At 49.1% G+C, this 25254-nt stretch overlaps 9 protein-coding genes across 9 annotated transcripts; 5 read left to right on the top strand and 4 right to left on the bottom strand.

Annotated features, from left to right (window-relative positions):
* Nucleotides 1-355: 355 nt before the first annotated feature.
* Nucleotides 356-2929, bottom strand: LTR84_005575 (uncharacterized protein; the record flags this gene model as incomplete). The annotated part of the gene is made up of 2 exons (XM_064849141.1): nt 356-1830; nt 1885-2929. 2 exons carry the CDS (start codon nt 2927-2929, stop codon nt 356-358), a joined length of 2520 nt encoding a protein of 839 aa, XP_064703844.1.
* A 1733-nt stretch (nt 2930-4662) lies between these two features.
* SEC11 (Signal peptidase complex catalytic subunit) lies at nt 4663-5305 on the bottom strand (the record flags this gene model as incomplete). The annotated part of the gene is made up of 2 exons (XM_064849140.1): nt 4663-4903; nt 4980-5305. 2 exons carry the CDS (start codon nt 5303-5305, stop codon nt 4663-4665), a joined length of 567 nt encoding a protein of 188 aa, XP_064703843.1.
* An 815-nt stretch (nt 5306-6120) lies between these two features.
* LTR84_005573 (uncharacterized protein) lies at nt 6121-7263 on the bottom strand (the record flags this gene model as incomplete). Its single annotated transcript, XM_064849139.1, has 2 exons — nt 6121-7055; nt 7113-7263. 2 exons carry the CDS (start codon nt 7261-7263, stop codon nt 6121-6123), a joined length of 1086 nt encoding a protein of 361 aa, XP_064703842.1.
* A 1122-nt stretch (nt 7264-8385) lies between these two features.
* LTR84_005572 (uncharacterized protein) lies at nt 8386-9135 on the top strand (the record flags this gene model as incomplete). The annotated part of the gene is made up of 1 exon (XM_064849138.1): nt 8386-9135. One exon carries the CDS (start codon nt 8386-8388, stop codon nt 9133-9135), a length of 750 nt encoding a protein of 249 aa, XP_064703841.1.
* A 920-nt stretch (nt 9136-10055) lies between these two features.
* On the bottom strand, nt 10056-10809 carry LTR84_005571 (uncharacterized protein; the record flags this gene model as incomplete). Its single annotated transcript, XM_064849137.1, has 2 exons — nt 10056-10559; nt 10681-10809. The coding sequence occupies 2 exons, from the start codon at nt 10807-10809 to the stop codon at nt 10056-10058; spliced, it is 633 nt and encodes a 210-aa protein (XP_064703840.1).
* Nucleotides 10810-13458: 2649 nt separating this feature from the next.
* Nucleotides 13459-14341, top strand: LTR84_005570 (uncharacterized protein; the record flags this gene model as incomplete). The annotated part of the gene is made up of 2 exons (XM_064849136.1): nt 13459-13723; nt 13779-14341. The coding sequence occupies 2 exons, from the start codon at nt 13459-13461 to the stop codon at nt 14339-14341; spliced, it is 828 nt and encodes a 275-aa protein (XP_064703839.1).
* Nucleotides 14342-15821: 1480 nt separating this feature from the next.
* Nucleotides 15822-16553, top strand: LTR84_005569 (uncharacterized protein; the record flags this gene model as incomplete). The annotated part of the gene is made up of 3 exons (XM_064849135.1): nt 15822-15919; nt 16148-16242; nt 16303-16553. The coding sequence occupies 3 exons, from the start codon at nt 15822-15824 to the stop codon at nt 16551-16553; spliced, it is 444 nt and encodes a 147-aa protein (XP_064703838.1).
* Nucleotides 16554-17460: 907 nt separating this feature from the next.
* Nucleotides 17461-18368, top strand: LTR84_005568 (uncharacterized protein; the record flags this gene model as incomplete). The annotated part of the gene is made up of 2 exons (XM_064849134.1): nt 17461-17747; nt 17801-18368. The coding sequence occupies 2 exons, from the start codon at nt 17461-17463 to the stop codon at nt 18366-18368; spliced, it is 855 nt and encodes a 284-aa protein (XP_064703837.1).
* A 3993-nt stretch (nt 18369-22361) lies between these two features.
* LTR84_005567 (uncharacterized protein) lies at nt 22362-23456 on the top strand (the record flags this gene model as incomplete). Its single annotated transcript, XM_064849133.1, has 1 exon — nt 22362-23456. One exon carries the CDS (start codon nt 22362-22364, stop codon nt 23454-23456), a length of 1095 nt encoding a protein of 364 aa, XP_064703836.1.
* Nucleotides 23457-25254: the final 1798 nt, after the last annotated feature.

Here is a 25254-nt window from a genome sequence, read left to right as displayed (position 1 = left end):
TGGGGTCTGATTTCCTTGATTTGGTAGCAGGCAGAGCAGTTCTAGGCCGTCTATCAGCCAGTGGCACGCTCGACGCGCTTGGGTAAAAACCTTGAAGGCGAAACTCGGTTCTCCTTGGCATGTGCTTCTGACGTCGGCGGCCGAAATGCAGCGGGCGCGGTCACTCGGAGAACGGTCGGCTGGAAGGCTGGTTTGACATTTGCATTGCCCTCATAAAAATCTCAGCCTTCTAACGGCTATATTCTGTACTGCTAGTTTGCATTGCAAGATCCCCTTTCGTGAAAATCCATTTCCGGCATTAATTATCGCCTGCGCTCAAGAAAACCCCAGGCTTGAAAACCCAACATGATGGCATCTAGACAGCATAAAACGTTTCGGCAGGTTGTAACGGCCCGGCCTGTGCCATTGCATACGACTTGCCGTGGACGTATCTGCTCTTCATCGGCTCCTCGTCAATCGCACAATGGACTTTCCCATCACGGCCTCGAAACCACCCCAAGCCATATGTTTTGCCCAGCGTCTTCAGCCTGGTCTCCATTTGCTTGTTGTTCAGCGTTTCTGTGTCGATGAAATCGGTCAACATGTTACTCGCGTAGATGAATGCCAGGACGGCGGCGATGGTCGAAGGTTCGCGAGGAAGGAATGGATGTCGTCGCCTGATGTATACCAATGTCGTGACGAAGATGACGAATGCCAGTATCGTCATCGAGAGAATGAGCGATACCCAGAAAGATATATAAGTCTCATCGCCCTGGGAGAGATCTTTGTTTACTTTCAAATGCATGAAATCCTGTGAGTCCACGGAGAAGGAACTGACCGTGACGGTCAGGATATCTAACAAGACGGATGAAAATCCCACTAGTGCCACCAAGTAGTGTTTGTTGAACAATGCCTTGAATGGCATGATCCCATACACTGAAGATTGATAATCCAATGTTAGACTGTTCTGCGGGGGCGCATTGCCCTCGGACAGGATGAAAAACGGTTCCATAAGTCGCACGTCGGCCTCGAAAGTACTGAAGAATAGTTTCAGCGCCGTGGCAACCACGATAGGAAGCCAGGGTGCACTGTTTGGAACTATTCGTGCTGGTGTTAATGTTATTAGAGGTACTGCTGCCAGGCAAAAGCCCATGAAGAGTAAAAAAGGGATTGCCGCGCTTGTCCGCAGCATCATTGGGTGGGGACTCGTCAGTTTTCGTTCACTGTCCTGGAACGCTTCGTTGGCCGACGACCATTCACCCTGCCAAACAGATGATTTGTACAACACATATCGTCGATGCTGTAGCCGCTTGTGAATTTGACCAAGATTGGCCTCGTCCATTGCTGCGAAATCCTGCAAAATATGTGATTTGGTAGCCATGGATGCGATTCCGGCGATGCCTTTGGGGTCACTCAGCAAGCCAGACTTCCGTCGTAATTGAATGAACAGAATCACGAGGATTAAGGCAATCACGACATAACTGGCTGAGAGTAGGCGAGAATAGACGCTTGAAACTCGTACCCAGTACCGGTTATCTTCTGGTGTTGGACAGCCGTTCGGATCACATTTGGGGTTACTGTCGAACTGGATCGATGGATTTTGCAGAGCCGGAGCAACCATTGATGCGATAATGTTGCCTGTGGTAGAGAATAACACCGCCCATTGCTTCAACCGGAAAGCTTTGAAGGGAACAAAGTACTGGAACATGGTCAGGTGATCCAGATTCAAACTGGATGATGCTTTTGCACCACCAGGTTGGGAGAGCTGATAAAATGGTTCGAGGCGACGGATGTCAAAGTCCATAATGGAGAATAGGACAGCGAAAACAATTGCGATCATCGTTGGAAGATCTGTTCTTGTGTCAGTAAATCCCTCACTTATGCAACAAACAACTCAAAACTCACATTTCCAGGCGAAAAAGTCCCAGGTCGATATATCAGCGACCCTGTTGAATGCCAGGATCCCACCGCCATTTCTCGCCTCTTTAATCGACTTTTGACACAAATACTCCTGAAAGCCTGCGAGACCAAGTGCAAGCGCCGTCAAGGCCAGAATATATCCAGCACTCATCGACCATGGTTTCCAATTCGGAATATCTGGATCTTCGGGGAAGAAGTAACTCTTCGTCTCTTGTGGCACCACACTACTTCTCGGAGTCATGCTATCGAAAAATGTGCTGGCCCGATTATCTGGCTGGCCGCCTTCCAGAGAACTGAGGTCGACAGGCTCTTCTACTTCGACGATCATATTCTTTTCTTGAGCGAGGTTCTTGCCAAACTCGCGTACGGTTTTGGTTCGGTCAATTCCCGAGCTGTGACCATTTCGCTGTGCGGAACTCCTCCGAATCAGTTTCGTTGGATCTCGTCGGAGCTGGACACCGATATCTCTCATTCCTTCACCGACGGATCTCCTCTTGTCGACAAAGTCTCGAAATCCAGGTTTTCCACTCTGTGGTTTTGAGGGCGCATACTCCGTCTGTTGATCCTGTAGATTCGCCTTGGGGTCTTCGTGTCCCGACATGTCTGTAAGCTCCCAGCCGAGGCCTTCAAGAGACGAGAGATCCACACCAGGGGTTCCGACATCCTCCTCCCCTTCGTCTAACGTTGCGTACTGTCGCCCTTGGTTCCTTTTCACTGTTCGAAATTGTGCTCTTGCCATTGGATTGACTTTGGTTGTGAGTTTCCTCAGCATTGAGGTGGCTGACGAGGGGCCAGGGAATCCTTTATGCTCCTTTTGGGGAGTAGGTGGCTCTATCACATCATCAAAAGGATTTTGACCAATGTCGATTGATGAATTTCCCCGAGAATGAACGCCACGGTAGTATGCAGGTGGTGAAATTGCCGTCGTCATCCTTAGCCCAGAGGATTCATCATGACTAAGTAGTCCTACATTGTCGTCGAATGTGGCAGCCGATAACGGTCGCATTGAGGGAATTTCCTTGTCGTCCATGGTCGGACGCTGCGGCTGCACCATCACCGACACAACAAGTACAGTTTTAATTGGATCCTTGTCACCTAGTGGTCACAATATCTGGATTAATGATAGGTGTACAAATCGACATGCTGAGAAGGCTTGGTTGAAGTGGTTAGAGATTCAAGATGGTTTCCGTTGATCGGGTCCCGCCTGTTGACATGAAAACCGTGGAATGGCAGAATTCAGGTAAGCATAACCGGACTTTTAATGGGGCTTAACCTAAACTTGGCTCTGCGGATTTGGTCGATTGCGGCAATGCACAGCACCGGTTCGACTTATCGATTTGATCGCGTAATCTCGCAGATCGTGTTGAAATGAGTGAGGTTGAAAGCGACGACGTTAGCGATTGAACACTCAAGATATCACCATATGTTGATTCGAAACTTCAAGAAAGAAGTTGAGGTTTGAAGAAGGCGTGGTTGAAGCAAGATAAGCCCGGGCACAGCGGGTCTAACTAAGGTCTAGGCTTGCGGACCCAAATTGGATGATGACAGCGGATTTAGCGTGTCCACAAGGCCAGGTCCCAACTTAATGTGAGGGAGGACGAGGTAGGGGAGGCGGATGACCAAGCTTAGGCACTTGTTATTATGGGTAGTAGTTCATTCCCCTTAGCGAAGAGCGAACCTTTGATTGTTTTAACCAGAACAACAGAGGATAGGCTTGATCAAATCATGCTCTCTCTCAAAAAGAGATCGTGGGGGTTCCAGTTAGGATGAAGAAAGACAAACCGCGATGTCTTGGGGATTGGTGAGGTTCGAAGACACAACTGGAACACTTGCCGTTCGAGGGCAGACTCCGTCAACCTGGTCAGTGGTCCGTTAAGAAGTTCAGCTGAACCACCCAAGCGACCTGGGCATTAACCTTATGGCGCCAATAGAAGCCTATCCATCGTAGGCATCGCTGATTATAGGAAACCATCGTGTACACAGGGGTTTGCTCTTGGCTAGCGGTCCAGTGATGCACACCTGCTGGCCATGAAGTAACAGGGGTATTCGAATCAAAAAGGGCTTTTTGTTGCTTTCGTGGGCGATACGGACTCAGGCTTCAAAGCGCGGGCCTGCCAACAACCATTTTGGGGCCAATTGTGGATTACATCCTTCTGGTGTCTGTCCAACCAACGGTGAACCTACCCATGTAACCGGTGCCAGGGCTGAAGGAGGCTCAAGACTTATCGAGTACCCCGGCAATGGGACCTCCTTTTAGTTGCGGTTCCTGCACGCGCGGAGGTGCTATTGGGCCTAAAACCAATCCGTACCACGGGGGCTGAAATCATCCCTGGGCATGGGACTTAGAGTTCTGCAAAGGATCGGAAATCTCCTGCTGTAAATGTTCGTATAACGAGAAGTACACGATGCCCGAACACGTTTTCATCCTGGAGGAAGAGGTTGGGTGTTCTCGCGGAGCACAAAATGAAAGAAATGATGCAGTCATCATGATCCTCCTTCACTCCTGGGATGTGCTCCTTCCGCTAATACCGATTTTCATCCTGAGCTCGTCAGGTGATCCGCTCGCTTTATGTTCGCTCACTAATGACGCAACGTGCCCGGAGGGTAAATATACGAAAGATTTATAGATGGACACCTTGAATGCAGAACATGTTTCATTGCACGCTTCAAGATCAAGGGATTTGCCTTCCCTCTCCACTTGATTGATGCGTGAGTGTTGGATCATTGACGTGGCATGAGTTCCTCAAGTTGAAGCTCAACTGCTCATTCCCTCTGCAAAATGACCATCAGACCCATCAGACCCAGCATGACCGTTTTTAGCCACGGATGCTCACTGAGCATAATTGTCACATATCCAACAGCCGGTACGTAGCCTCTCACGCTGCCAATGATGTCCTCATGTCGATCCAAATAACTCTGGCCTCGCGCGTAGAGTTCCGTGTCGTCGGCTATGTTGTTGTCACCTTTTGTCAACAGTTTCGGAGAAGCTCTGGATAGTTTTCCGCTAGAAGCGTGCCCTCATGTCAGTGTTTGCCTCGATATGTCTCATCAAACACCCTGCTTATCGCAAGAACTCTTACCTCTTGTCTGCCTCGAATGGAACGGCAGGAGAATAGCTTCTCACAACCCTATGCACGATAGGTATGTTCTTCCCCTTGACATTGTAGACCACGATTTCACCCACTTCCGCAGTTTTGTCTCGGTTCCAGAGAAACAGTAGATCGCCTCGCTGAAACGCAGGCTCCATAGAACCACTAAGAACCACCACAATCGGCGAGGGGGAATCTGCGATGACCGAGAGTGACTTCCATAGCATGAATGCAGTAGAAAGAACCAGGGCGAAATTGAGGACTTGTGAGAGTGATTGCCGTGGATTGGCGAGGTAGGGTGCGAGGAATGGCAGCATTTTGTCGGTATTTGTGATGCTGAATCACATTTATTGGTATGGTTATAACTTCCAACAGTTGCTCAGCATACTGTGAGAAGATGAAGTCAGAATCAAGGACTAGTTGAATGCCGAGTCGTGTTGATACTCAATGCCTGCACTGCTTGGATTTTGGTCACTGCCAGCCTGCCAGGTGGCAGATTGAGTATTTGGAGAATTCGAGTCACGTGTACTTCCGAAGATTATCCGCTTGTTCACCCTCTTTCTGGAAAAACATTGCACAGCAAATTTACAATTGTCATCAGCAAATTAGTCACGTTGCACAGTTGATCTGTAGGTAGCTATCAGTTGCTCGTCAATGCGATCGGTATGCTCTATCTGACTAGCTACCGTTCTCTGCGTTTGAAGGATCGTTTGACTGAAGCCACAACCAGGGTTCTTGGCTTCAACACGTCTCCGAAATCTCGATATCCCGCCCTCGGACCATGGCAGCGGTTGTGTGATCAGGAAGACTAGAGGGCTTCTCCCGAGCCTGATCAAGAACTCGACTTGGGGAGTTGGCATTGATTTGTCGCCGTAACCCAACCTAGAAGTCTATTTGCGGTGTTGCTTGCATAGCATACCAGTGCTGACGATTGGACCTCGCGCTTGCTAGAAGCCATCGGAACTCCTCCTACAACAGTGCCTACATGGCAGCTCACCTTAGATAACAACAGTCACTTCTCCGGCTGGCAAGAACGTTATTCCGGCTTAACGTTCCTTCTCTCTTGTCTATGAGGCCAATATTGATGCCCTACCTCATGCCGTGTTTCACGCATGCCCAACAGTATAACCCTTCATGCAAACGAAATCGGTCGCTCCCCTCGGAGTGCCCGCCACTTGTTCGTTGCAGCTTCCAGTCGGTATGCTCCCTGAACAAGATAAGGCCAACGACTTGCAAAGGCTTCAGTGACCTCCCAATTATCTGCATTGTCAGCATCACCCCACAAGACACAGCTGTGTCTTGCTGGAAGTTCTATCTCATGCCAATTTCTTCTCCCAGCCAGGGTTGTGCACAGGTAGCCATATGGCAGATCCGTCGCCCAATTCTTGATTGCATTGTCCCGAACAACAGCATCCGGGAATATGTCAAAACAAGGATGATGGGGGAAAGTCCGCTGTATCAAGGTAGGGTGAAAATCGGGTGCCAATGTCGACAAATCATAGTCGCCTGTTATGAAGGGCGACTGGTAATCTTTCCGACGCATCAAGTTCAGATCCAGTTTCAGTGCCTGGATATTCTTGCTCAGTCCTCGGAAAACGTTATAATAGATCAGAGTTATAAGGTGATCAGATCCCAGGTAAGTAGATGGGCCGGCGTTGATAGTGCTATTCAAACGAGCCTCCAGAAGTGCGCTGTTGGATTCATCATCGTTCACGGCGGGGTTGATGAGATTGTCGAATTGCTCAGGGCTGAGCAGCGACTGCTGAATTGTGGATTGGAACGCCTCGTACTGTCCGTCAATGTTGAGATCCTGAAACATGGTTTCCTGGGAGGCATATGATGCCCTATCCCCATTCGAGTCTGGGCTGTGGAACGACAGTTTCGAAGACCTGATAAGTTCACTGAGCATGATGTGTCCCGACTTGTGGTTTGATTGCTCGCCGTCTAGCGAAAACACGTGCGAACCTGGGATCTTGCGCCTCTTGGTCCGATGGCCCATAGTACTATCCGTGGATGAAGATTCCGCTTCATGCTTTCCTTGACTCTTCAACTCGGACTGGCGCTTTCCTGGGATTGTTTAGTTATCTCCTCTGCTATACTCAGCAGACTAGTCGTAAAACGTACTATAAGCTCTTCTATTGAGTCTGTTCTGCAGCTTCCGTCTCTCCTTGATGTCAGATATGCCCGCCCAAAGCTCGTCAATGCCACGAGCTTGATTATGACCTAACATCTCAATACTCAACGAGACTGAGGCTTGCTCCAGTGCAAACGCCATGTTTGATTAGTATGCGGGATTGCTTTCAGTCTTAGTTGCCAATACCATCAGGTGTAGTTCGCCATAGTGAACAATTGGAAAGAAATCAAACCATTGAGCTAGTTGACTTGGCAGTCCGTGATTACTATTCAAAAAAGCCTCAGGTACTTTGCTGACACAAGAACGTATTGAAGACATCTGGGGATGAATTCCTAGCACACCAGGCACTTCTGATCTCCCTAATTTTCATCCCTCAGGCATGAGGATCCAAGGTGCTATGTCATTATGCTAAGTACTTGGCAGAACAACTATTTCTTCTACCAGGCTGCATCTTCGTCCGAAACTAGAGAGCAGCAAGCCCGCTTGTCTTTAGATGGTCAGTGTACCCTCATACTGCCGTTATAAGGGGGCTATGATATGCGAGAGACTGTGCCACTGGGAATTCCTTACCTCTATTTATGTCGTGAATCCAGTTTGATGGCCACCTGCCTCTGCAGATCGTGACATTCCTCGTTCGATATTGATGGCTTCAAAGGTGAGCCCTAGGAATGTGACGTCATTCTCCTCCAAGATCCCGATGCTCACCCGTTAACATCGAAGCCCACAGATGCGACACTTTTAAATCCAGCGTTCGGACTTCCAAAACTTCCTCTTCTGTCAAAGTCCTTGGCGTGAAGATCTATCTCCAGGGCAAAGGTCCGAACCCCCTAGCAGACGCCTCTGTTTGTCGAAGCCGCGCGTGGTACCGGCAACTCCGTCCTTTTGTCCATCCTTGCAGTAGTTTGATGTCGAACCGACAAATAGCAGCATGATCTCATGCGATCTGCCATGCGGACATGGCTTTAGGCCTTCTAGAGTCGATTCTTTTGACCGTCAGGTTGTAGGCGGGGTTTATCGGTATTAACATGTGGCTCGACACTATGAGCTCTGGGATGATATACTATGCACGACCCAAGTTCATGGCGTATTTATATCAGGCTGCTTGACTCGAGAATACTCAGTAGTTTGTAAAACGACAACAGCCTCCCTGCAAGGTTTATGAAACTCAAACAACTACTAAGAAGCATACTACACAATCAAAGGCACAAGAGTTCTGCACAAGACATTCCAGATCTCCCTCACAATTTTAGACCGGTCACAGCAATGTCTTCATCACCTCTACAAGACAAGGTAGCCGTCGTGACCGGTGGGTCGAAAGGCATCGGTGCAGCTACCGCCACAGCCCTCGTCAACCTAGGCGCAAAAGTGGTTATCAACTACGGACGCGACTCTGCCGCCGCAGAGAAGCTGGTCAAGACACTTGGAACCGATAAGGCATACGCCGTGCAAGCAGATGCGGGAACCCTCAGCGGCGTCGAACAATTGGTAAAAGCAACGGTCGAGAAGTACGGCAAGATCGACATCCTCATCCCCAATGCCGGGATCCTCCCTATGAAAGACGTGGAGTCGACCAGCGAGGCAGATTTCGACCGCACGTTTGCACTGAACGTCAAAGGGCCGTATTTCCTCGTGCAGAAGGCCTTGCCACATATCCCTCGCGGCGGTTCCATTATCTTGATCTCGACGACCCAGAATTTCGCATCTACCGTCTCTGCGCCATATACGCTCTACTGTGCGACCAAGGGTGCTATTGATCAGATGGTCCGAGTCATGTCAAAGGACTTGCAAGCGAAGAAAGGCATCCGAGTCAACGCCGTTGCCCCAGGACCTACAGGCACGGAATTGTTCTTCGAGGGAAAGAGCGAGCAGGTCTTGAAGATGATTGCGAGTCTGAATCCCAATAACCGCATTGGTACACCCGAAGAAGTGGCCGACGCGATTGTCTTCCTCGCTGGAGATGGTGCTAAGTGGGTGTCGGGTCAGACCATCCGTGTTAATGGTGGACAGGCTTGAGATGCAGGATTGAATCGTTGAAGCAAGTGTTGTTTGCGGATAAGAAGGAGCGATTGAAATGATATTTTAGCGAGAATACCACAATGTAATACTTCAAGCCAACAAAACATAACTCTGAGAAACTACTCTCTCCCTACCGCTTTCCAGCCTTCTTCACACATCATGACATGACTAGTGGCTTTCCATAGACTATGATCCGGTATTTGTTAGGAGCACCTGATCAAGAACTCCATGTCATGAGAAATATTTGAAGCAAAATCAAGTAGTTACATCGCCCTCCCAAGCATGCGGCCCGGGGCCCCCCGGCAAGAACTTGACATCATCATGTCCAAACCCCTGAAACGCCCCCCCGAAGTTACCGCAATCAGGGTCTTGGAAGGCCATTTCGGGCAGCATTCACCAGGTTTCCCGGCCCAGCAACCAACATAAGAAACACATGGTTAAGTGACATGTTTAAATTTCTTAACTTAAATGCCCCGGTGATAAAAAATCATACTTGTCAGCAAAAAAGCCCTTTTATCCGGAATCTGGGGTCGGTTTCCTTCCTCGCTTGTTTTGGCTATTCGGCTCATATCGTCGTTCTTGGACCTTGGATGATGGGGGAGACTGAATTGCCATGGTCTATGATCGCACGCGGCGAGATATTCTCTTGGACGTTGCACGCGTGCCATGCACACTTAGCATGTCTGGCTGTGCGCAATTGGTATTGTGTCTACCTGGTAGATCTGACTAATGAGGAGGATATGGAGGCAGAATTGATCCACTCAAGACAAAGATACGGGCAAGAAAATAGGAGAGTATGCAGTATGGCGCATCTTGAACCATATAACATCGGAACACAAAAACCACCTGCTCACAATCTCAAACGCATAGATGCGCCCCGAAAATATTCATGGCCTCCTGTCGTTACCTTGATTGTCTCAACGTTTTGGTCCTGGCTTCTTTTCTCTGTTATCCTGCACCCTTTTTGCCTCGGCTTGCTTCTCCTTGATATATCGCAGTTGCGCCTCGCTCTGATCTGGGGCTTTCTGGTCCGAGGGACGGTGCGGGCTGCGCACGTATGGATGTGCCTGGATGGGATAATGCTCCGAGGTGCGTTCAACGTCTTTGCGAAGCATGGCGTCCAACTCGCCCCCTTCAAGTCGGGGAATTTTGTCCACGATGTAGAACGTCTCGGTAAATGTTTGCAGTCCACCTTCGTAGAACCAGCGAAGTGCAATTGTCGCGCTTGAGGTATGTTTTCTTCCATCATGGTCAATCATGGAAATTGGTGCTCTGGCTTGGATAGCTCCTCTTGTCGCATAGGCTTGGGATTTTGATATCAAGGACTTCTGTAGCGTTCCGTCACATACGGTGTTCAGTAGTTTGACGATGTTGTCGTGCCCATCGGCAACAACTGAGATCCGAGCTGCGGTGTTTGGTGCCTAGACACAAGTCCATCAGTGTTGCTGATCACGACCAGAAGCAACAGATCGAAAAACGTAGCCACAGACGTGGTTTCAATCAGCGAAAGGCAGAAGACGTCATCCGAGGTCATTAACTCACCATCGACGAGACTGAGTTTGGTTGTCGAAATAGCTCAGGACGGCGGCTTTGCCACGAGCGATAAGAATCCCCGAGTTGACCTCCTTGGTTCAACACTTTTGATTGGAATGAATCATGCCCTGTCGCCATTTGATTTTCTAGCCAACAAGGAGGAGCGATGTGATGATGAGGCTTTTTGTATCACCTTGAATATTTGATGCCCAAGCCCGAATCGAAATCCGATGCGCTGGCGAGGGTACATTGGTGCCAACCACCAGGTTCATATATTCTCTGACAAGCTGAGGTATTCACTTGCCATTGTAATATTTTGAGGCTGTGACCACGATCGATTGAGCGGTCGGATAGGGCGCTCGGGGCGGGAAGGTTCCCAATTTATTCCAAATCAGCTTTGGAGGTGGGATGTGTGTCAGAGATGGCAAATCAAGGATGTCGTTGAACAAGTTGTAGTACTAACGCTGAGGAGAATGACGCAAATCGCCGAGTGTTTCTACCTTGATGATTTGATTCCAGATTGACCGCTTTGCTCCTACACAAATATTTTGTGGTGTTCGGCCACCATGCCATGTGTGTAACCATAGAACCTCTGGTTTTCGGTCAACCTTTGTTGTTGTGTTCATTCTGAACTAGCAACGTCTCTGCCACATCAATGCTACACGGCATGAGGTGTCCCACAGACGTCCGTCGGTAAATGTATATCCGTTCCTTCCTTTTAGATGTATCTCTATGCCAACTCTTCCACTCGAACCTCCCGCGGCAAGTTAGTCATCGCTCAGGTATTGATGAGATTAGCTCGGAAATGCCGGAGAAGCATTCACGAGCTCCACGGTGTCTCAAGGCCCGATTATCCCAACATGACCTCGGCATTCGCGATCAAGAGCTTTTGAACATCGCCCAAATTCCTAGCAATCCAGGGCCAACCAAGGATGCAGTCGAAAAGAGGTTTGTCTGACTGCGGTAGGATGAAAAATTCGTCGCGGTAGAGTTTCGACGAGCCGATCAATTCTTGGTCATCAGGAAGAAACCGCCAATCAAGCATTACTGAGCCACAGAGCTCTGTATCGCCAGCAATGCCTTGCACGGATGCTTGACACGGTCGCATTAATCCGCCCAATGCGGGGCAGGCATGATGGGATATCATATTGCAACCTGCACCAGAATCAAGAAGGCCGATCCGAAGAGTGGTTTGAGGATGTCGCAATCCTAGCTTCTGAGACTCTTGAGAATTGAGGTTGATGTTCAAGCGAACCGATGGTAGCCTTGTCGGAGCGGGTCCAGAGGCCAACGCAGCAGGTATTCCGGTGTATGTATGCAGAACAAAACGCTCAGCTCCAAGTACAAAACTCAACCTCCCCCTCAACCATCTAGGCACGATCAAAAGAGTGTCTAGCAACTGGGTACAGCTCTGAAAAGTCCTTGAAGAAATCAAGCGACTCTCTGGCGGCTCCTCCTGTAACGAAACAACCTTTCCCGCCATGTCTGACATTATTCATGCCGCAATGCTCACTGAACTTCGGTAGGACGATGAGCGAATCTATCAGTTTAGTTGGCCAGGATAAAATGGAGGATTGTTGGTGAAGCCCGTCAATGAACAACAGAGGATCCACGAAAAAAGCCAGCCCAGAACATAGAAATGCAGCGTGTTTAGAGGATGTTTTCACTGTACTGTCGAGATCTCGATCTCACATGGCGACGACTTCTCTTTCTGTTGAGAGACGCATTCAGTTAATAGCTGGCTTCCCGATGCAGTGCTTCCAGCGTACGGGTGGATATTTGGTCGCACGAACCGGGCTCTGCTGAACAGACCAGCCGGTTGATGACACAACGTAAGACTCCGAACCAAGCATGGCGTGAGCTTCATCCATGGTCTGCGCAGACGACTGCATTTCCGGCAGGTATAAAACAAGATCCCATTCCGCCCGTCGATCAACTTTACCATTGGCAAGGCTTGCGGGATCATTGAGAGAGGTGCCCATAAAGTCGCTTTCCAGAGTAGTTCAGTCACACTCTAGCATCCACATAGTGCCGGAGAGACGCATACTGAGGGTGAAACGTTGTTGCTAAAACAGTCAAGCAGGAAATCTGATAACACTCAGCCCCTATCTTTGCCTCGATCGTCAGATCATGGATTTACACCTTGAGGCCGACACGGCCCGAAGAGAATTGGTGGTATTCAGTAACTCATGGAGCACTGAACAGTATCGTTGCAACTACGTCGTGGCAATCGAGGGTGTAATCTTCCAGAACAAGACATCGGGGTGAGCCGAACAACTGTAATGGGCGTCCTGGGTTTGTGAGCCTCATAGCTGCTCACCCAACAGAATCTGTTGGATTGAGGGTCTTCCTGCGCTAATCCGCGGATATTCGTTCTCGGAATCAGAACTCTCCGTGCTGACAGATGTCAACAACGCGTCTAGATTGTTGAACAGTGCGGATGTTGAGTATGCAGGCGGGCGGAAGTGGGAGAAACTCTATAGAAATCATGCATTGGACCGAGCCGATCGGACAATTTTCGAAAAACTCATTGAATGGTTTGTTACTTCGCTCCTTGGCCGCTCCGAGGACATGGGGAGCGCCTTGCAATGACCTTTGGGTAGCGATGCATCTGTAGAAAATAGTAACCTCCAATGATATCGAAGTGGGTCCTGAGAGTTAGACAGAGGGGACCCGCATGATTCACAATATAAGAGGGAGGTTGCTGCGTTTGTACACCCTGTAAGCGGGAATGCCCCTTCTTGTGTAAACCAGATCCCGAAACATTTGATCATCAAGACCGAGACAATGGTCGGAGGATATGGTGCCCTGGCCAGAATGATGGTTAGCCATCGCAATCAGGAGGTGTTCAGAAGATTCTCCACATTGAACATCGAGAACATGTTGCATATGCAAGCAGAGCTGATGCACCTTGAGCTGGTTATTGATGAGGCTAGAAAGAGTGACAAGACAGGCCACTTCGATAGAGGTTGGCTCAATTGTGCTAAAGACATGTCCCAGATGGATATGGAGGACGTTTTCGAAAGATTGAGCACATTGATGAGACAATATCGTACGTTGAGTTTCCTGTAACCTTGCATCTTGGGATGTTACTAATGGTTGGACAGAAGAGGCTGCACTGCGTACAACCCAACTCAATGCTCTGCAAAGCCCCAAAAATGATGATTTGGAGCTACGCAAGTGCTGGTATGACCATAAAGCCGGCGGTGACGACTTCTTGCGAGGACTTGAGGCTGGCATATTCAGAGACACAGCCATGGAATCGGATGTGATGGTTTTGAGTAAAAGTCCTAGTGGCAATGACCCTCTAGCAAATTTTTTGGGAGACAAAGTGGTACCATTATACCATCGAATGTTGGGACGGCGTATTCATCGATCCATGCCAGAGGAGTTCGGCGACACTTGGGACTATACACCAGAGATGCTAGTGCGAGTTGGCAACACCATCTGCATGCTGTTATCAGCAGTGCTACCTGCCTTGTCGATCTTAGTGCTTGTGTGCGTCCAAAGCATTGCAGCTCGATTGACGGCAATTTGCCTGATGAGCCTTGTTTTTTCTGTAATAATGAGCGTCGTTGCTCAGCGTCGAACTGACATCTTTATGTCAACAACGGCTTTCGCTGCCGTATTAGTGGTGTTCGTGGGCAGTTCGAACGTCATGGATGGCTAATTTCTGAATACTGCATGAGCAAATTGCTTTGAGCGGTGCCACAAATGCAGATGAGAGGTACACAAAGCCCGTGTCGATGGGTGCTTTGCATCACCCATCAGGAGAAGCCGATAAGTGAGAAACCCATGGTGTTATTATATGGTGCTGAAGACCAGGGCAAAATAAATCATGCCTGTGATTCATACCTCAAGTGGATTGGACAGAATGCATTGTGTCAACAAGCACTGGTACAGAACGGACGGCAGGCTAGAAAAGAATCAGGATAGACCAGCCGGCCGAACGCGAATCTCTTCAACAAGAGATTGCGTCGGGCCAACTGTTTGATGTTTTTCGGACATTGCTATTTGTATAGGGCTTTGTGTGCCTAATGGTGTGAGGGTATTAGGCTTATGAATTGCAAACTACTCCTTTTTTTTGATGGAGCACCCATGCAAGATACTGACCAATGGCTAAGCAGTAAGGCGGCTGAGTGTTGCCTGGGAAGTACAACAGCGAGCCCTCTATTCGAAAACTTTAGACTTGGTCGGCTGTCGTGGTGTTGACAAGAGGAATCAGTTGGAAACCAGAACACCAGAATTTGGTCCGGATGAGAGGAACCGAGAACGGTAAGCTCTAGTCACGTGCTGTGTAGTCTTGGCAATCGCCATGGGCTTCGTCATCGCTACGACCGAGTACCAAGTTCCGAACTTCCACGGCTGTCCATTGCTTGGCCCGAGGCGCCCACTCCTCCAACTGCCTAGTTAAGCTGTGTGAAGCTCCCAGGCTCTAGGTAGTTAAACCCGCGCCTGGAACACATGGGCCTGAGCTTTTCCCACAGTGCTCGGTGGAGGGGTATTCAGCACTTCCGGCACTCATAGTGCCCCGTAATTTGCACTAGGCTTGAGGAGTGCAAACAGCCCTGGAGCTTCAGCTCGGCCCCTTTGCTATTTCCCTTTCCCTTGCTTGCCTGCCTGCCCTTCCGATCCCCTTCCCTTCCCCTCCTCCCACTTTGTGTCTGTCTCTCTCTTTCTCTCTACCCAGCCTCTTCAATTCGGATCTCCTTCTTGCGCCCTCTGCCCTCTCTCTCCCTCCTTGACACCTTTTGACTGCTGATGACTGACGCCAGCTCCCCAAGCTCAACCTACTTATCCGCACCTACCTAGGTACCCAGGGTTAAGCCGGCTACCCACTTGATGCATCATTGTTTTTAGTCTCTGACCTCTCATCTGTCGTGCTGCCCTCACGACCTCTCTTGCATTTCACTCGTAGACCTTGCCCTAGCTTCTTTGCCTCTCCTGAGCTTTGAGGCCCTGACGTTTGCCCCAAGTCTCCTGTCCCCCAGCTCCCCCCAAGTCCTCAGCCGGACGCACTCTCAACCTCACTCACCTCTTCTCGTTTGTTCTTTACCCTTGACTTTGTTCCTTGCTCTTCCCCTTCCAAGTTCTGTATTCTCCTAGCTTTGCTCCCTGCTTCGTCGTATTCTATACATCTTCTCTACAACATGGCACCTCCTAGAAAGCGACGTCAGGAATCCGATGACGAGGAGGAAGAAGAAGAGCTTCAAGCCCTCCCATCCGATGATGACGAGGAAGAAGAGGAGTAAGTATTCTCTCGTGCGGATTTCTCCCATAAAGTGGCAGTCATGCGCCTTCCGAACAGCAATGTATTGCCAGAGTTGCCCTTCGAGCCTTCTAGTAGCTGTCTCGGACGCAGAGCAACCTGCTATTACCCGAGACGTGACATCGCAATCCTGGTACTTCCCTGAGAATGTCTTGGGCATGAGAGATGTGTACTTGGACGTGACGCTAACGGTTTGCCTCTGAATAGATATGAAGATTCTGAATTAGGCTCCGATGAGGAGGGAGAAGAAGAGGAAGAGGAGGAAGAAGCTGAAGGCAACGGAGAAGAGGACGAGGAAGAGGGTAGGCTTTTTTACGCGCTCTCCAAGTCATGAAAATAGTAGCTAACAGAACGACTATTAGCCCCAGCACCAAAGAAACGCAAAGCTGACACCGATGCCGTCGAGCCTGCCTCCAAGAAATCCAAACCTGCAGTCAGCAACGGAGAGGAAGAAGATGATATTGAGGACGATGAAGACGACGTTGAGGATGATGCCGATGAGGCTGAACAAGAAGAGGACGAGCCTGCAGTTAAGACAAAAGTAATCGCCGGATCAGAGAGCAAAACGAGTGCTGCCGTAGCTGAGACAGAGGATCTCGATGACGAAGATTAGTTGAGCATAGCTGTGGGCGGTCCCCTGCGGATTTTTCTTGATCAAAAAGGTTACTGGAAACCATAGAGCAAGCAAGAGATAGCTTCCACCCGGCAAAAGTCATTCAACCCATGTCGTGTCTGCATTGAATAGCCCACTTGACACCCCCAATTGAAAGCAGTGGGATATATCCTTCGGTGATGAAACCCCATGAGAGACTCGCCCTTAGTCATTTAAATTCGTTGGTGTTGGGTAGAGAAGTATGCCTCCCTCTACGTTCCAAGCCACCAACAATCCAACTAGGCGAGAGCAGAAGACAATACCATGGTCAGGCTCTTGACTTGAGCTTCCACAATCACCAGTTTCGGCTTCATCACGTTTTCGTTTATGTCAGCTCTGAATAAGGTCGGTCCCTGGTATTCGGTCCATCCAGGAGCTGGCACACCGGATATAAGAAAGCATTTCTGATTCGTCTCTGAACCTCGAAAATCCGCCTCTGTCCTTGGCATACGAATCCACATAACGGAGGTACGGGTAGAGCTTCTTAAAGTCGGCTGGCTGCTAATTCTCATAATGCGGCCGCGGCGTCCGATCGAGTCAAGTCAACCCCAGCAACTCAATGCAAGGCCACCACTACAATGATCAACGTCCAATTGAAAGCATTTACAATCGCTGGATGCTCCCTTTTATTACTAGATCTGGCTCGACGCGCTTAAGTCCACATAAACTCCAGTCGCGTTATGGGAACATCTGCTTGGCAGATGTGGTCGAGTAGGATATAAAGGTGCACCGGGATGGTTTGCAGAGATCAAAGCCAGGCTCCGGCATCATAGTTCTTGACCTGTTGAGTAGCGAACCTAGGAAAGCAGAGCAATAGCTGGTACTTGTCGGCAGTCAACAAATCCATACGACTTGCAGATCACCCACAATGGCAACTCCAAAAGTTTGGTTCATCACTGGCACCTCGAGCGGCTTCGGCAAAGAGTTTGCACGGCAAGCTCTTGATCGAGGTGACAAGGTCATCGCCACTGCTCGCACCATTTCCAGACTCCAAGACCTCAAACAAGCGGGTGCGGACATTTTGACACTCGATGTCACCACCTCTCCAGATGATATCAAGAAGGTGGCTGAGGAGGCGTTCAACCTGTATGGACGCATCGACTATCTCATCAACAATGCCGGCTATGCACTTATTGGAGGCATAGAAGAGACAACGTGAGCGGCAAATGTCTCCTCAGTTCAGAATCTGGTAACTAATGCGACTCTAGACATGAGGACGCACAGGTCCAATTCGCGACCAATGTTTTTGGTCTTCTAAACGTCACAAGAGCGTTTCTGCCCTATTTCCGCGCTCAGAGATCGGGTGTGATTGCCAATCTCTCCAGCATTGGCGGATGGAATGGCTCCCCGGGCGTCGGGTTATACTGTGCCTCGAAATGGGCAGTCAGCGGTATCTCGGAAACGCTCAGCAACGAACTGGCCGAATTTAACATCAAGGTCTGCTGCGTCGAGCCGGGTTACTTCCGGTCCAGCTTTTTGAACCCTGGAAATAAGATCTCTAGGGACACTAGCAATGTCATTGAGGACTATGAAGGCACCGCTGTCAGGAGGGGAGAGGAACTCCTGGTCAATGCAGACAACAAGCAGAAGGGAGATCCCAAGAAAGGCGTCAAGGTCATGATCGATGTGCTCACTGGCGCCACTGGAAAAGAGGTCCCGATGAGACTGGCCCTAGGGAGTGATGCCTACGTCGTGATCAGGGGCAAGTGTGAAGCAACGATCAAGCTGCTTGATGACTGGAAGGATATCACTACACCCACCGATGTCGACGAGTAGGTAGCACCAGAAACATATAATCCTTCCAAAATTATTGATGTTTCCACGTATTGCCGAAGCATGTTTCCCTCTCAGTGGACCTCCAGCTCCGGCACAACGCAGCGGCGAATCATAAACTTGATACCACTCAATCACTTCGAGTTCGAATACCTGTTAGCACTGAACGAAACTTTACGGATCATTTCGAACCAGGATCTGCAACGCGTATACCTGAGTATCGTTTGTACTGAACACGAGAGAACTCCCACCATGCACACTGGAACTTCTCGCCTTCCCACACAGCGTCCAATCTGGGCTCGGTCACGCTCGCGTATCCCCCCGATACTTGATAACGTGCCTTATATAATCTTGTTGCACCAGACCCCTCGCCCACCAACATCGTGATGGCTCGCACAACGGAAGATGCCATCACCGTGGCCCCGTGTGCCCAGGTATCCGCGATACATGGTGGCACGAGGCTTACAACGGATGAGATGGTACACGATCTGCAGTGCGTTCGGCCGAACCCGAAATAGCCGTACGTCTGGCTCACCAAGTTCGCTCAGCCCAGATATGCAGTGCCAGTGTCAGTGTCGCCGGGCCATGGAGTCCGCCTTGCCCGGTTACGCATACCACGATACCACAAGAGCTGTCAGACACTACCACGTTTCATTGCGACCAGGGCCCACGCGAGAGGCCTTCATTTTGGAAATCCCCGTGTCCGTCAAACATTGCGGTGGCCGCTCGGCTCGGGCAACCTTGTTCGGAGTGTCCGTTATCACGATGCTCCAAGCGAGGGGCACATTACCTGGACATCTACCGGATGAAATTGCCCATGCAATCGTTGGTCTACGCGTTGAAACTAGATGTTGAGACTGGGGAAAACGTTTGATAGTGAGGCTGGAATAATAGTGTGAGCTCAGTCAGCAGGGCAAGGCTGAGTTCTCCTGGAGTCAAATCTCGAGATGTCTTCGCCGCCTTTGGGTCCACTGCCATCTACCTTTTCAGCTAAGACCCGGTTGCACTTAACAAAGAACAACTACAATCAGAAATAAAGGTTTAATCCATCGGATACCAGATATAAATAATCTCAATCTTGTATTTCAACTTGAATGGGTGAAGGTAGCCATGATTGCACCGGCTGCACAGCTAACTACTCAGGATCAACCAGCATCAATACCCTTGTTTGCCCCATGGCAAGTTACCTCTTCCTTATTCCTCCGAGCATGATGTATCCGCACAGTCGATCGAGTGGACATCCTAGTCATGTAGAATCATGGAGTGGAGCCATAATCAATCATACACACCTGAGGCAGCCGTAGGCTGGAACCCCGGCCCCAGCTCTGAATGTTCAAGCCACTTGATACATCCAACCGTCCCCGTTCCTAAAGGCCGTCTTTCAAGACTGGCGAAGACTTGCATGTCTAGATTCCAGCTTTGCTTAATAGACAATTCAAATGAGTCGTCTCAATCGAACATAACCAAGATCAACCATCGTGAAACTAAGCACGTTGAAAATGTCGTCCATCTTTAAGAAATTACCAGCATCTTTGGAATGTTGACTATCAGATCTGGTATTGTCGCCGCATTCTGAAATCAGGGAAACTGAGCTAGGCTTGTGCCGAAGGATGGATCTCCGTCCATGCACCATGCTGAAGGCCACGGTCCTGGCATCCGACAAAGGTAATTCAAAAATCTGCCTGCGAATGGGAAACCTAGAGGAGTCCTTGGTCTTGGTTGCCTCAGGCAGATATTTGCAGATTGTCGATTTACTTCCGTATTATCAATGATTAGCAAATGATTCTGCCCAGCCACGGTCGCCAGAGGAACGATCTGCCAATTCCTACGAAACCGGAGTGTCGCCCGGGAGATCCAGTAGCTGATACCACTGTATTTTCCCATCCCATCAGTTTGAACTTCGACCTCCCGAACAACTTGCCAGTCCTTCAATAACCTCTGGCGGTATGAATGGGAATGAAAGCACTGTCTCACTGCATCCCGCTGAAGAGGCTTGCGAGTGGCAAGATTCCACAGTGCATCCTCCCAACCTTCCACGGCTTTGAAAGGGAATATCTTGTGGGGTACAGTCAAGAAGTTGTCGTCTTTATAAAGAGTGATATCTTGCAGAGAGTCGAGAAGAGCAGGCCATCAGCGAAGAACACTTGATATCTCTCGCATTTGAGCGAAGTTTTCCTGGACATCTCCAAATCTCGGATTGCATTTGGCTGGAAGGTGATATCTGAGGATTCGAATCGATTCCAAGGTGTCTGCTCGCACATTTTCAAGGATTTCCTCTTCGAGATCGGTGGATACCTTTCCAGGAAGAGCAGCGTATAGATCTGGCAGTGGCCACTAGCGACCAAGTTGCTCGCACTCACGCCCAGCCCGGCCAAGCAAGGGAAGCCAATTCATGTGTGGTAAGTACTTGCGTCGGCGATGTCCATCATCCAATTCTCTAGGATGAACAGACGGCTGACCGTGTCCCCGACACGATCTAAGTTCGTTTATCCAAAGCTCAGAGCCTTTCCAACGAAATTTGAGAAATTCTCTCCCCACTTGCTTATTGACCACCAGCAAAGACGATTGGGCTGTTCTCAACCTGCCAAAATCCCCTTCGAATACGTTGACCAACCAAGCGTCGTTTAAACAGCGCTCTCCAAGCTCTTTTCTAGCTAATTGTAAAGCCTCTCCAGTGAAAAAGTCGTAAATGTGGTGGCGAACATCAAGAGGGAGGTCGAGAAAGTGGACTGGTTCGACGGGCTCATCGCTCCTGGGGTTTGTGAGATGTGAAAACATGCTTTGCGTCGATTGAAGCACGGTTTTACTGGTGCTGATACGCTTGTATAGTTTTGTTCGGGCTGTAGACAGGGTAATTTATCAGACGTCAAGCACACCGAGGCGACTCTGTTTGCAAAGTTCCACGGCTGGTAGCTGATATTATAGTGAACGTCTGATCATGTTGCATGATGTAAAAGACAAAGGCGACTTCATGGAAAGCATATGGATAAAGACATGAATTTCCATAGTTTTTGGTTTATAAAAAATGGCTCGCCCACATAAAATTCGGTAATGAGGATTGCGACGGTCAAGTGGGATCACCCATTATAGGCCACTGCAAGTACCAAGTGTAGTAGGAAGGTGTGACCATTCATGACTCAATACTTGGATCATCGCACTTACTAGATTTGTGCGGTGGCAGTGGCAAGTTTGCGACGAAGGCCAGTTCAATTTCTTTCTTGGATAATAACCATCGCTCTTGCTTTGATCAGGCAAGAGCAAATTAATGCCATGGTTGTCTCACCGCAAATGTCGACTCATGCTGCATGGAGCAGATTCAGCACGGATTTATATCAAATTGTGAGAATGGGATTGTGCTAGAGCGATGTCCTAGGTGGTTCTTCGGTGACGTGGACTTCTGGCAGCAACTGCGCTTGGACCGGCCATGTTACACATGTGCAAACGTCGAAAAGTTTTCATGTTTGAAATCACTCATCACTGTGTTGAGAGGGTATTGTAATGAATCATACCAACATCTAGAGAAAGTTTTGCTGGGTCCTCATTTACTGAGAATGAAACGGAATCGTGCAATATCGAAAGACGTTGAAGTTGAGACGAGCGAAAAGAAAGTCAATCGGCCACATTGGGTGATAGGCGATATCTTAGTCATTACAAAGTTGCGAAAGTCGCATCCTTGATAATGCCTTGAATTCTCCAACTCCGTTCTGGCCTGCGTTGATGCATTGTCCCAAGTCGAAGGGCATTTGTCGACCTCGGGAGGATACGGGAGAAGTGGAGCATGAGTCGTCAGACAAACACCAAGAGGCATCGGGCAAAAGATTGCCCTCGGTCACACTTCTACCCGATGGTTGACTTCACGACCACTTCGTCGATCTCATAAAACCCAAGGTCTTTGATTCATTTACTCCCCAGAGTAAGAATCACGATCTGAATAGTTCACCTACAACCCAATCAGGATCAACATCACTCAATCACATTCAATCAGACGCATCCATCATGTCAGAACGCAAGAGTCTCAAGATCGCCGTGGTTCCAGGTGATGGAATTGGAGTGGAGGTAATGCCTTACGGAGTTCGAGCCCTTAAAGCTGCGGCCAAAGTGTACAATCTGTCACTGGAATTCGAAGAGTTTGATTTCGCCAGTTGTGACTACTATCAAAAACATGGTGATATGCTACCACCTGACTGGAATGCCACATTGTCCAAGTTTGATGCGATCTACTTCGGCGCAGTTGGCATGCCGGATCAAGTTCCGGACCATGTTAGCCTGTGGGGAAGTTTACTCAAGTTCAGGCGGGAATTCGACCAATTCATCAATCTACGGCCAGCTCGATTAATGCCTGGAGTTCAGTGTCCTCTGGTGGGACGGAAACCAGGCGACATCGATTTCTGGATTGTCAGGGAGAATACTGAGGGCGAGTATAGCAGTATAGGAGGCAAGATATTCGAGGGTACAGAACGGGAAACAGTAATTCAAGAGACTGTCATGACTAGAACAGGGGTAGATCGGGTACTAAAATACGCCTTTGAACTGGCCCAGAGTCGACCAAAGAAGCACCTAACCAGCGCAACTAAGAGCAACGGCATCAGTATCACAATGCCTTATTGGGATACGAGGGTTGAGAATATGGCCAAGACCTATACCGATGTTAAAGTCGACAAGTATCACATCGATATCTTAACCGCGCACTTCGTATCAAGACCGCAAATCTTCGATGTCATCGTTGGGAGCAATCTGTTTGGTGATATCCTTTCAGACCTGGGACCAGCATGCACAGGAACCATTGGTATCGCTCCATCGGGAAACATCAATCCATCCGGAGACTTCCCTAGTCTCTTCGAACCAGTCCACGGAAGTGCTCCTGACATTGCAGGCAAAGGCATCGCCAATCCAGTCGGTATGATCTGGGCTGGTCAGATGATGCTGGAGCATTTTGGTTACATAGAGGCCGCAGCGGCAATGCTGAAGGCCATCGAGAATGTACTCTCCCGATCGGAGAAAACGGTCCTCACCGCCGATATGGGTGGGAAGGGCAACACACAGTCGTTTGGCGAAGCCATCGAGCAGGAAATCCTGGCCTTTCAGAAATGATCGTCAATCCTCGATTTTGCTCTCAAAATTGACAAATATCCAGTAATCACCTGAAAACTGCTTATGCATTACTTGTGGGACGCCATGGGATGAAGGTTCTACCCTCAGATAGATCGGCGCGAGCAGCGTGTTGGTGTGAAATCACAGCACCACCGCACAAAGTTTGAAGTCCGAATCTATTCCACCCAGGGAAGCGTACGTGTCTAGGCAGGCTTCGTGGTTGTTTTTGCACGCGAGTATATACTTTTTGCCACTGCTATGCTGTTAGGTTTGGTGATCCAACGTGTGTAGGATTCGAAGGCGAAGACACAGTGTCCTGGGTGTATGTCCAAATTGAGGCATACAATCACAAATATCGATTGAGAGAATAGACAACATTAACTGCTCAAATGAGTCAGCAGATTAGACTCTCATGGATGCAGCCTTGCAGTGGCAAATGGCTTTATTCCGAGACCAAGAATAAAATACTGATACCAGAGCATTCACGTTAAGGGCATCTCTAGTGGATAATATGTATCAGAGCCGGGGCATCAGCGGAAGTGGCCCCCAGATCTCGTATATGAAGCGTAATCTATGCCGGTTTCGACTGCCCCGTATCTCACCCGGAAGAGAATACGTGGCGCAAGAGTTTCCCTCTTTTGAAAAAGATCGAACGTTCAAGCGAAAAACAATGGGGTATTTTCCAGTTCACGGTGGCTTAGACATTCTTCTGCATCTTCAAAGTATTCCAAATTGTATACGAGAAAACGCCGTTACAGCCGTAGGGGTCGTGATTGGTCAGGATCACAAGATGATTCGTAGGCCACACCCTTGTGTATTGGGGAACCACACAGATCGAATGACACTGAACGTGATCCTCGAGATATACGAGTTTCTTCGTATACGAGGTTGCAATTCACCGGTGTGGTTCTGCAGAACCCGTATAAGGGTTTTACATTCTCGCGCATAGCCCGAGAAGTGCAGATATGCATAATACTGTGTGTGCCAGCCTCGCTAAACGGCTATCGGTTGCTCAACAGGGCAACCGTTGCGTCCACGCCGCATAATTATCAGTTGCCGGTAACCGTCCGAGATAGTTGATGCAAGTGGTTTCCCCAGACTCGATGTCTCTATCAATAGAATTATCTTGTTCAACTTGGGTAACTACATTTGAATGGAGACTGTGCGCATTTGTGATGAATACTAATCATTTAATCGATCAGGGTCCGGACTCAACCGACACTTTGTCGATCCATGCGTGCGGTAACCGGATCGCTAATCCGAGGATGACTGAGAGGCGCCGTATGTCAGCGAGTCAATTGCATTGTTAACTCACGCGAGCAGCGCGATCCTCGTAGGGCAGACTGAGAGAAGGAGAACGTTTTAGGGTTAAGCATTTAGGCGAGATTCAGGTAAGAATCGTATCTGGATGTGGGTTTGTTCAAACCTTGGGCTTCTTGTGGACAAAACCCATTCGCCTTACGGGGATGTTCTAGCATTGGAGCGCATGTGACCTCGACATCCTTGTTTCGAGTCGAGTACTTGATGGTCACTTGTGTAGACGACGTGAAGTGGGTCTCTTGAACATCTAACATCTTTGGATCCTCACTCAAAGCCTTGAGCATGATTCACGGCCCCTTTTCAATGCAGAAGGGTAACAGACAGAGATACGAGCTTCCTGTGTGTTCACAAGTAAAGTCTCAACATTCCAAGATTGATAGCCATGAAACAGTTTCATACACGATCGGCCCCAAGCCCTCATGTCAGCAGTTTATTCGTCTGGAGTTCTTGGGGGCCGCTGCTAGATAACACTGGATCC

Source organism: Exophiala bonariae (assembly GCF_035927105.1).
Source record: "Exophiala bonariae strain CCFEE 5792 chromosome Unknown scaffold_21, whole genome shotgun sequence".
NCBI lineage: Eukaryota > Fungi > Ascomycota > Eurotiomycetes > Chaetothyriales > Herpotrichiellaceae > Exophiala > Exophiala bonariae.
This window is presented reverse-complemented; position numbering and strand designations above follow the sequence as displayed.